Consider the following 12,725-nt stretch of genomic DNA (forward strand, 5'->3'; position numbering starts at 1 on the left):
CTTAACTTCATCATTGATGTTAACAAATGAGAAAACACCAAGCAAATTATTAGTGATTTATTGTTTTTAGCAGATCTATATAAAAGAGAACGAAAAGACTGTTTTACATAGGGAACTCATTAGTATACATATTTCGCATTTATAAAATTTTCTTACCTTGCATCAATCCTATGTAATACTTAAATGGATTTTTTCTTACAATCAACCAATAAATTAGTTGTATCACAATGATTTGATAGATCAATACTCCTATAATAACAGTCGATATCAGGTACCCAAGCTGCGACAATACTAGTTGTAGATCCGCAACCGATAATATTTTTCCTGCTATAATACTGCACAACCCTACGGGCGTTATCCATAAAATTCCTTTTACCATTTTCATGATTATTTCAAATATTGTAGAAAAGAATTCTTTAATGACGTGACCTTTGGATCCCATAGTACCTAGGATGGTACCGAAAGCTACACAAAAGAAAACTATTCCCAAATTGTTGATTCCAGGTCTAGAAAAATAAAGTTATGGTTATGAAATGTATTCAAAATTAAGAAAGATAGTTAAAACATCTATAAAAATCATATTTATAAAGTGTGAGTTACATCACTACCTCTTCTTCATGTGACTTCTTCTTCGACCAACGTTGAGTCTTCCTTCGATCTTTTCTTCAAAGATCTACTGCAGAAAACCATACTTTTCCATACTTTAAAAATATCGTTTGTAAAGATATTGCCAAAATAATGCTTTTCTTGACTGTTGACAATAATCCTTATTCAAAGTCATGCCGTTGTGTCAATTTTGGTAATAGTTATAAATAATACACAATAAAATTCAAGTCAAAAAACGAAAACAATATAATACAATAGTTATAACTTACCCTGTATATGTTACAACAATAATTCCTAGTTAGTTCCCTACTTACCTGTACTTAACAACTCTTTGAATATTGCTAGGTGGATGAACTACGTAGTGAGTATATGCCTAAAAATACATCATTACATCACATTACCGCCACTACCAAACATTGTAAATCTTACTTGCTCAAACGTCGCCTGAAAGATATTGTCCGCTATAAGATTTCTGAAAATTAGACTATCATTATCATCATTATTATTACTATCATGTTATAGCAATTATAGCATCTTATTTTTGGCGGACTCCGCATAAAAATCAACGAATTAACAAATATTGAAAACTCGGGGTAAATTACATATACAGGGTGAGTTTTTAGTGCGACGTCGGTCGATAATTCCATTGTGGTACAAGATATGCAAAAAACCTATTAAAAAAAACGGGTGTGGCAATCCAGTGGGACTGTCGGTAGTAGTTATACTTCTATACAGGCGTTCGTCGTTACAAATTTTTATGGGAGTCAATCTGCACAATTATTACATATGTAATGCTATAGGTAAGAGAGAGCAGAAAGAGAAAAAGAATTAGGTATACAGGTATATGGTGCATCGTTTACTGTATATAAACATTTGACCTGTAATAGGAGTATAGTAAGTAAATGATGGATTGAATCAATATTTTAATGAAAATATATATTTTTATTTTCATATATGTATAAAAGGAGTTGAATGCAAAAAAAATTTTTTACACATACTCTGCAGTAAAATTCATTGTTAATTTTGTTAATAATATAAAAATACAATACAATACACTGCCACATAATTCAATATTATAATACAATACAAATTAAAATACAATATTCATAAGTATTTAAAAATGACAATATACATAACTTACGCATATGGTTAATTTACCATGATAATAATATTAATAAATATTAAATATGTTTACAAAAGGAACATTTTTATTCTCGAGAGAGAAAGAGAGAGAAAATATATCTTCTGTCTCTCTCTCAACTGTATCTTACATATGTAATGATTTTGCCGATTTACTCAATATATACGAATACACACAAATTTCCAACGCCGAACGCGCGTATAGAAGTATAACTTCAAAAAATGTTTGTGGAAGATAAAAATAAAAAACTAACAGCTCGGATTATGTTGTAAATTTTCATTTTATTTTAAAATTTAGCATTTTTGCGTATATTACATATATTTAATAAGACTAACGTGGGGCTTTTAAATATTTCAAAAATAAAAAAGGAAATTCATATTGGGATTCGAACTCACATATACCAGCGTATAAACCAAACACGTAAGAAATTTGCCAATTAGACATGACACTAACGTATTTCAAAATTGACAGTTCTCGGTCATATAGTGATTTATTGTAATTATTATTTTGAAATACAAAAGCCTAAAATAATTATGAACATTTAATAAATAATACAAAACATATCATATAAATAATAATATTAATATATATTATATTATATATATATATATAATATATATATATATATATAATATATATATATATATATATATATATATATATATATATATATATATATATATATATATATATAATATTAAATATATAATACAAAAGGAACATTTTTATTCCCGATAGAGAAAGAGAGAGAAAATATATCTTCTGTCTCTCTCTTACTCATATCTTACATATGTAATGATTTTACCGATTCACTCCTGTACAAATTTCCAACGTCGACCGCGCATATAGAAGTATAACTTCAAAAATGTAGGCAATGCTATACTCCATACTTTGAAAATGTGTAGAATTCTACAGGGTGATTAATAACTACGTGGCATAGCAAAAATACAATTTTAAATGCGACACCCTATATATTGGTGCATATTTAGATCCCTCTCATATCTTGTTCTTATAATATTGGGCTTTGCATTACTATACAGAGTATTTAACAAGTTATGACCATTTTTATTTCGAAATCCTTATGAAACGAACACCATGTATATAAAGAAGTAATGCATAAACAATTATTTATTTTATATAGTTAAGTATACAATATATTTTAGTTTTTAAATTAAGTTTAATTGAAATCATTGACTCAAATTTGTATACAGGGTGAACTACAAAACAAAATTACGATTTTTTCAAGTTTTTTAAATGGACCACCATGTATTTTATTTTTTAGAAATATTGTGTTTATGATACACCTTCATTTTTATATAGCATTCCCTATACCTTAACTCATTATTTTCCGACATATTTTTAGTTTTCTTCAAATTTCGGGAGTGCATTAAATTTTTGTAAGTAGAAATAATATAACTAATATAATATAAGAATAAGTATTGAGTATTGAGTGATAAAATAACAAAATTATTTTTGTTCAATAAGTAACTAACAAAAAATATAAACCATAATATGTAATAAATGTAACAATTAATGTGACATTAAGGAAATAAGTCTAAAGTAAATGTTCAAAATCTCCACCTTCAACGTCTACAAGTTTGTAACCGATATTTAAATGACCAAGCCAATGAACATTTGTAAGTCAAATGTAATAAAAGCTTCTCTTATTCTATTTTTTATATCATCTGGCGTTGTTGGAGTCTTTTGGTATACAAGGTCTTTTATATAGCCACACATGAAAAAATCAATGTTGGAGAATTCCGGTGATCGCGGTGGCCAAACAGTTGGTCCTTCTCAGCCTATCCATCTTTCAGGAAAGTTATTATTTAAATGATTGTGAATAGGATGAGTGTGATGAACAGGAGCTCTGTCGTGTAAAAACTACATTCGTTGTCGAATACTAAGCGGTACATTTTGCAGTAGTATTGGCAAATGATTATTTAGAAACTCCAGATATATTTCACCATTCACACGACCGTCAAAAAAAATGTGGGCCAATCACATAATCACCAACAATTACACCCCAAACATTTATAGACCACCTAGTTTGACTATGAGTGTTAATAAAATAGGGATTGCTTGATGCATAGTAATGAATGCACCGTTCCATTTTTGTGAAATGTAGCGTAATCTCCAAAAAGCGCATAATTGGCAAAAAAATCGGTCTCTTTGCACTTGCTTTTAAGACCATTGATGAAAAGCTAATCTGCCTTAATAAACCTCGACTGTGAATTGTTGATGTAACTGTATGCGGTAAGGATGTAGTGTATGTTTACGAAGGATTTTTGCTGCCGAGTTTGACTAATGTCATGTTGACGTGAAATTTCACGAGTGCTGAGTGGGGATTTTCAGTAGTAGCGATTTGTACATCGTATTGCTTTAAGTAATTACTATTTAAATGAGAATAAGCCATAAAAGATCCAATACTTCGGTCATATAATGAGAGGACCTAAATATCGCTTACTCCGGTTAATCATTCAGGGCAAAATCGAAGGAAAACGTTGGGTCGGAAGAAAACAACTGTCCTGGCTGCGTAACATTAGACAATGGACAGGTCGAACGGTCGAGGAACTGTTTCATCTAGCTGCCGACCGAGAATCATTTCATCAGCTTGTCAATATGACGATAGCCAACGCTTAAATACAAGCAAAGCACGGCACACAAAGAAGAAGATGCCATAATTAAAGGTTAAAGTACGTTTATTGACGTTTCAATTTCCACTTCGGAAATCGTTCTCAAAATACAAACATTAGTAAATTAAACTTTTTTTTGCAGTAGTATTGGCAAGTGCCTAATAAACGTACTTTAACCTTTAATTGTGGCTTATTTCCATTTAAATAGTAATTATTTAAACATGCCACATGTCACAAAAATTTTCAAAGTCTACTATATTACCTTTGTAACCGACACAAATGGCCTTTTACTTGTTAATAACTGCGCGTCACAATCGGCAGTTAGGAATGTTTTATTAAAAATTCTTGGCGTAGAATACTGTTGATATAACAATCTAAAAAATGTTTAATCAATTGTTTTGTTAATTAATTTATTGTTTTGCTTTCTCTTTTGTGTGAGTTATTTATTGAATAAAAATTGAATAATATTTATTTATTATACAAAACATATTATCTTGTAGACATTTTAGGAATCTTGTATTTCATTAAGAAAATATATTTCAATAATATCACATTTATTGATACATTCATTGCACATTGGTATGGTTGATATTTTTTGTTAGTTACTATACTACATATACTAATACTCAATACTTATTTCTACTTACAAAAATTGAATGTATTTCCAAAATTTGAAGAAAACTAAAAATATATCGGAAAGTAGTGAGTTTGGGTATAGGAAATGCTCTATAAAAAGAAAAGGGTATCCTAAATACAATATTTCTAAAAAATAAAATAGAGGGTGATCCATTTAAAAAAATTGAGAAAATCGTAATTTTGTTTTGTAGTTCACCCTGTAGACAAATTTTATTCAATGATTTTAATTAAACTTAATTTAAAAACTGCAATATATTGTTAACTTTATTACATAAAATAAATGATTGTTTATGCAATACTTCTTTATATACATAGTGTTGATTTCATAGGGATTTTAAAATAAAAATGCTCATAACTTGTTAACTACTCTGTATAGTAATGAAAAGCCCGATATTATAAGAACAAGATATGAGAGGAATCTAAATATGAAAAAATATATAGGGTGTCGCATTTAAAATTGTATGTTTGCTATACCACGTTGTTATTAATCACCCCTATAGAATTCCACATATTTTCCAAGTATGGAAAATATCATTGCCTATATTTTTTCTAATTAAGTTTTTTGTATATCTTATACCGCAATGGAATTATCGGCCGATGTAGCAATAAAAACTCACCCTGTATATATACAGTGATGAGTGTATTACCACCCGGCTTTTTAACGTAAGAGATAGAAAACACAGTTACCTTGTGAAATAAAAAGAGATGAAACTCGTAGAGGTGAGAAATAATCGGAGAAACCTATAATTTATATTACATTACATTATCACTAGCGATAGTCTCACACCTTTAGACGTTAGCTTCGAGCTAAATCACCTCGGTCATAATTATTATGAGTAACGTCGAATGTGTGACGTATTTTCATTTTTTAATTTCGCATAAAGTAAAAACTGATTGACCACAATAAAGCAAAAATGTGAATAAAATAATTTAATTAATAGTGATTATTTAATCTAAAGTTTTAAATTATTAACCAAGAATAATTTCTACTATGATTTGAGGTGTTTCATACACTCTTGTGATAGAATAATTCACACAGACATCGCACACGATTAGAGTTCAAAACCCACATGTGATTTTTTTTTTTAATAATTTGAAATTATGCAAAGATCGCTTTGCTTTGAATCATTAAATATTTATGTCAGTCGTTGCTAGTATTAGAAGTGTTTAAAGTTAAAACAAAAAATCTTATTGACAAAACAGTATCGTCGTACTTTCGAAAATAAAGTAAAAATTCTTCAAAATTAAAAGAACTTTTAAAGAATGTTTAAATAAGTAAAAATTCTACAAAAATAAAAAAATATTGTAAATAAACGTATTTACAATATGTTCAAATAAGCCTTCATTAGCAGCTGAACAATAACCCAAATTGTCACTAAAGAATTATAAAAGTCTGATGGATCAGAGTTCAAGGCACGATGTTCTCATCGTTATATCTCTCATATAGTTTGGACTTGATATATCCCCAAATAAAAAAATCACAAGGTGCAAGATCGCAGGCCAAAAAATATCTCCGTGGCCACTAATCAATCGATTAGGAAAAGTCGCACTCAGATATTCACTGACGATGCGAGATTTATGTGCAGGACAACCATCGTGTTGAAACCATATGGAATCGAAAGTTATTGGTAAATTACGAAGGGCTGGGACAATTTCATTTTGCAGAATTTCCAAGTATTTCCGCCCAGTCAACATACCGTCTATAAAAAATGGACCAATGACATGATTCCCTATTATGCCTCCTCAAACATTTACTTTTCGAAGACACTGGGTACGAGCGACATAAACCTGACGAGGATTTCCTCGAGACCAATACCTAGCATTGATTGAATTGTGACGGCCATGCAATGAAAACGTACATTCATCGGTGAACAAAACGTTCTCTAAAAAATGTTCATCTTGATGTGACATTTCCATTGTAGTTTGACAAAATTCTAAACGTCTATATTGATCCCCAGGGAATTTTTCGTTGGATTTATGAAGTTTATAGGGACGGTATCGATGTCTTTAAAAAAATTCACCTACTCTAAATCTTGGAATTCCATATTGTTCTCCGAGACGAGATGTTGATTGGGTAGGGTTTTGCTCAATACTTGCACAAATCAAAGTTTCCCTTAGTTCCAAATCTGGATTTACCTCCCTTCGTCTGCGAACTCCTCTTGGAGCGAACACGGATCCATAAGTAAAAAAATTACGTATAATAGACTGAATTGTTGATCGTGATGGAGCCGGCCTATTTGGAAACATATTTACAAATTGTTGTCTGATAATCCATTCACATGCCAGACAACAATTTGCACTTTTTCCTCGATCGTTAAAATCCTTTTCACGAATTGTTTTTTCAATAAAAAGTTTCTGTTTACCGTAAATAACACTTCTCGGTGTGTTATTATTTGATAACTTGAAGGCTTGATGATTTGGTTAGCTATAAAGCAGGTAGCTGTTCGCGCGCATCCATTCCAATGTCGTCAATTGTTTTGAAAATCATTACCTGTACAGAGGAATTAATATTAACACTGAGAATTTAGTGATGGACTTGACATTAAACAGTCTTCAATGGATTATTTTCCATTCACAACTGAAGACTGTAAAACTGGAATTGAATTTGAAATATTTTGTATTTCTATTTTATAACATTGGAATAAGAATAAATTGTAAATAATGAGTTTTTCGAAAACTTGTTACCTAATATGTATCATATTTTCTATTATTTTTGATTGAGTAAAATAAAAATTTTACCCTTGGTGTGAATTGAACCCCAGTCTTCTTGTCAATAGACAACGTCTCTAACTATTACTCCAATTTTAGATACAATAATTGTTTTCGGACGAAACATACCTACCTTTAGTTTAGTCAAATATTTCAGTTGAGTTATTTTTATTATTAAATAAACTTAAAGATTTATAATTTAAAATCGCTAGTAATTAATGTTTTTTACTATAATATATCTTAATATATTTAATCATTTATTCTAACATCAGAAATTATTAAAATAAAATATTTTCGAGGTCATCCGTATAATTATGACTGAAGTCAAACAGACACGTCTAATACTAGCCTTATCTCGTACTATCTCACAACTTAATCTGTCTTCTATCCTTTCCGCTATTTTGCCGGGTGGTAAGACACTCATTACTGTATACCAAATGCTCATCTCACACATTATTTCCTAAAAATATAAAATTTCGCCCAAAGAAATTGCTATACATTTGAAGTTCCTGCTTTTATGTAGAGAGAATATATTTATACCCACGAGAAGATAATATGCTAGATAAAAATTCTACAGCGCTATTTGTTATATAGACTTAGACCAAAAGTTCAAACGCATAATAATATGCAGTTTATAATCAATCAATGCAATTTTATGAAATATAAATCTGATGTTGGAAAGAAGAGAAAAAATAGTTACAATAGACTTATGATCACAAACTGTTTCTTGGTATCGTTTTAATCTCGGAACGAATTAACCCGAGATATCCCGTGGCGTAACTTCTTCTTAAGGTACCTTTTCCATTACTGAAGGTTGGCTATAACTGCAGCAAATTGCTCTCTATCTTGAGCTGTTCTTACTATCGAAGGTGTGTCCATGCCTGTCCAGTCTCTTACATTCTTCAACCAGGAGCATTTTCTTCTTCCTGGACCTCTTCTTCCTTCCACTTTCTTTTCCATTATAAGTCGTAGGAAGTTGTATTTTTCTCCTCTGTAAATATGTCACACGTGGCGTAACTACCGTGCCTAAAATAATGAACCCGAGATATTTTGTTCTGTTCTATTTACTGAGAATTTAAATCGGTTCTTTCGTATTTTTAATCTGCGTTTTCTCTGTGTTTCTAAGAGGGAGATGTAAACAATGTTTGTAAAACAGCTTTTACAAGCCACCTAAATGTTTGATATTATTACAATAGATATTAACAAAAATCGTCAATACTGTTGGATTTGCTTGATATGCACTTCGCTTGTGCCGCTGGTTAATAATCAAACTCCGTGCGAAAACAAAACTGATTTTATTTTGAATTACACAATACAATATATAAACGCTTATTAAGTATTATGTCCGCTCGCTCTGAATGCTGTATCACCGTATCCCGTCTCGTACTTGAGTGCTGTCTTCTTTGGGGTGCCTTAAGGGACTCGCCTTATCTTCACATATGGTATAATCTCTTCCTACGCTACTATGTTGCCGGGTTGTAAAAATGTATAAAATAAATTTGAATTGGATAGAGGCGTGAACATGGCCCCCGCCTTGGCAAACACTGCCAACAAAATCGTCTGTTAATGCTAAATGTTCAAATGTTCAAACTACACTTATTCCGAAACGGGTAGCGGACACACCTTGGAAAATGAACGAGTTATGATACCATTGTCTGTCTTTATCCTAAAAACTCTGGCTACACCATCACTGCCGCGTAAAAGTTCGATCACGCGACCTAACTTCCACCTTAATGGAGGTAAATTGTCCTCTTTTATGAGCACTAACGTGTTTTCCGCAACTTCACCGTTAGTAGTAGTCCATTTCGTGCGTTTTTGTAGTTCGGAGATGTATTCTTTGTTCCATCGTTCCCATATATGCTGAGAAAGCTGCTGAATATGCTGGAATTTTGAGAGCCGATTAACTGGAACATGACGCAAATCTGGATCTGGATTGGTAATAAGTGGTCTTCCGATGAGAAAATGTGCAGGGGTTAATGGGGAGAGATCATTTGGATCACAGGATAAAGGATGAATCGGTCGGGAATTTATTATAGCTTCAATCTGCACAAGCAACGAATAAAATTCCTCGAACGTTAAGTGCGCGTTCCCCAAAACCCTATGCAAATGATGCTTAACTGTTCTTACTCCGCTTTCCCACAGTCCGCCAAAATGTGGAGAATAGGGAGGTATGAAGGACCACGAAATACTATTCTTTAGCAAGGATTCCCTTATCGCGGGAGTGTGCTGCTCTAAAAATTTGCTTAACAATTTTAACTCCGAACTAGCTGCTATAAAATTGGTTCCATTGTCGGAGACCATCTTTTGAGGCTTGCCTCTTCGCGCAATAAATCTTTTAAAGGCCAACAGAAATGATTCCTTAGACAGTTCTGTAACTAATTCTAAATGTATGGCCTTCGTACAAAAACAAATAAAAAGACACATGTAACTCTTTATTAGTTTACAACCTCGACCCTTTCTATCGCGAATTAAGAAAGGGCCCGCATAATCTACACCTGTTACAATAAACGGTGGGCCACCTGCGAGACGCTGGGCAGGTAGGTCACCCATTATTGGCTGAATGGATTTAGATTTTAATCTAAAACATTTTACACATTTGTGTACGGTACGTCGCGCTAAATTTCTTCCTGATAACGGCCAGAAAGTTTCTCTTATAGTTGCAAGTAAAAGCTGAGGACCAGCATGCATAAGATCCTTGTGAAAATGATTAAATATTAACGACGTAACTATATGATCTGCCGCTAAAATGATGGGATGTTTTTTGTCATACGTAAACTCGGAATGCTTTAAACGCCCGCCTACTCTCATGATGCCCTGATCATCAAGAAATGGAGATAAATTTATAAGTTTGCTGTTTTTATCTAAAGATCCCTTTTGGTTCAAATGCTTTATTTCATTAGAAAATGACTGTGATTGACACAGTTTTAGAATACGATTAAATGCAGAATGTATTTCATCCAAAGAAAGGGGTTCAGAAGTTCTTTCCTTATTTTTACACATGCGGATGAATCTGAACACATATGCAGCGGTTCTTTTTAAACGTAAAATATTAGAGAAGCGCTCAAATGAAAATACTTCCGTATTCTGTGTTTCATCAAGTTTATTCGTAAAAACCTTTATGTTTTTCCTTGTTTCGCTTGTTTCAGTAGGGACAACTTGTAAATTTGGCCATTTATCTGAATCTTGCACGATCCACTCCGGTCCATGCCACCATAAGTTGCACTCCATCATTTTATCTGGTTCCACGCCTCTGGACACTAGATCTGCAGGATTATCCTTGCCTGGCACATGACGCCACTGCGCAAACGAAGTGGTTTCCTGGATCTCTGCTACGCGGTTACTAACAAACGTCTTCAATGCATTGGCTGCTGTTTTCAACCAACTAAGTACTATCGATGAATCTGTCCAGAGGTAACACGTATCAAATTGCACATTTAATGAATTTTTGACCTTATTGGTCAAACGCGATAAAATTACTGCTCCACAGAGCTCTAAACGCGGCAAAGTAACTGGCTTTAAGGGCGCAACCTTGCTTTTTGCACATAATAAGAATGAATACGACCTGCCTAACGAATCGGTAGATTTAATGAATATGCAAGCACCGTACGCCTTTTCTGAGGAGTCGCAAAATCCATGAAGTTCTAGTTTGACTTTACTAAAACATATAACATGCCGAGGTATTTTTAAATTGTTTAAGCTTCCTAATTTATTCCTAAACTGTAAATAATTATTTGCTAAATGCTCCGGTATGGGATCATCCCATGAAAGACGCTCGAGCCATAGTTGTTGTAACATAATTTTCGCTATGATGGTACACGCACTTAATAGACCCAAGGGATCAAAAATTTGAGCTATGTCCGATAATAAAGTTCGCTTTGTGATTATATGGCCTAGAGATGAACTTATGCTATAAAACATAGTATCTGATTGCGGTGAGTACAATAATCCCAAAGTTTTCGCCTTCTCGTTTTCACCGAATTGAATAACGGAACCCGTAGTTGAATTATCTGGTATATCTCGTAATATTTCAGGATCATTTGAATAGAATTTACGCAATGTAAATCCTCCGCCTTTGAGGACCTCAAAAAGTTGTTTACATGCTTCGCGCGCTTTCTGTTTTAAATCAAAACCTGTCAAAAGGTCGTCCACATAAAAATCGGATTTAATAATGCTAGCAATGTTAGGATTTTTAGCTTCTTGCTCCTCTGCCAATGTCATTAGACATTTAATCGCTAAGTAAGAAGAGCATTTCATACCGTATGTAACTGTTTGTAACTGAAATATTTCAATCGGTTCTTCCGGATTATTTCGCCATAAAATACATTGTAAGGATTTTTGATCATCTGCAACCAATACCTGACGGTACATTTTTTCTATATCCGCACTAACTATATATAAGTGTGTTCTAAAACGCAATAAAATGGAGAGTAAATCATTTTGTAAGGTTGGTGCGGCCATTTGAATACTATTTAATGAAATGCCGTTTGTAGTTGGCGCACTACAATCGAACACAACGCGCAAACGTGTCGTCAAAGAATTTTCCTTTAATACTGGATGATGTGGCATAAAATAAAGTGTAGTATTTACCCTAAAGTCTGTTGCCGCTTCTGTAATTCTGCATAAACCTTTCATATGTCCTAACTCTTTGTATTCTTGGATGAATTCGCTATAAAGAGTTTTAAGATTGGCATCTTTATTCAATTTACGCTCTAGATTTAAAAATCTATTTTTTGCTTGACGAAATGAATCACCGAGTGAACTTATCGATTCCTTGAATGGCAATGATACTATGAATTTGCCTGTCGCGTCGCGTTTCACCGTATCTTCGAAATGTTTTTCGCATGCAATTTCTTCGCCCGAGAGTGCAGGTTTTCCATTGAAAACCTCTTCAAGTTCCCAGAACTTACTTAGCTGTTCTGTAACTTCGATTGTGTTTGTGAAATTACACTTAGTTATTCGCTTTTCTGATGCTTTGTTTTGGCTGATATACGGCCCTGCTA

General features: G+C 32.7%; 1 protein-coding gene across 1 annotated transcript in view; it reads right to left on the minus strand.

The window, feature by feature from the left end:
- LOC140445691 (excitatory amino acid transporter 2-like) overlaps positions 1 to 12,725 on the minus strand; it is a 34,218-nt gene that overhangs the window by 5,693 nt on the left and 15,800 nt on the right. The window contains exons 3-5 of the mRNA XM_072537949.1: positions 1,036 to 1,078; positions 921 to 979; positions 157 to 506 (exon numbers count right to left, since the gene is read on the minus strand). Of these exons, the coding sequence (XP_072394050.1) occupies positions 157 to 506; positions 921 to 979; positions 1,036 to 1,078 (452 nt within the window). The remainder of the gene's footprint in view (positions 1 to 156; positions 507 to 920; positions 980 to 1,035; positions 1,079 to 12,725) is intronic.

Source organism: Diabrotica undecimpunctata, chromosome 7, assembly GCF_040954645.1.
Source record: "Diabrotica undecimpunctata isolate CICGRU chromosome 7, icDiaUnde3, whole genome shotgun sequence".
In the NCBI taxonomy this organism is placed as follows: Eukaryota; Metazoa; Arthropoda; class Insecta; order Coleoptera; family Chrysomelidae; genus Diabrotica; species Diabrotica undecimpunctata.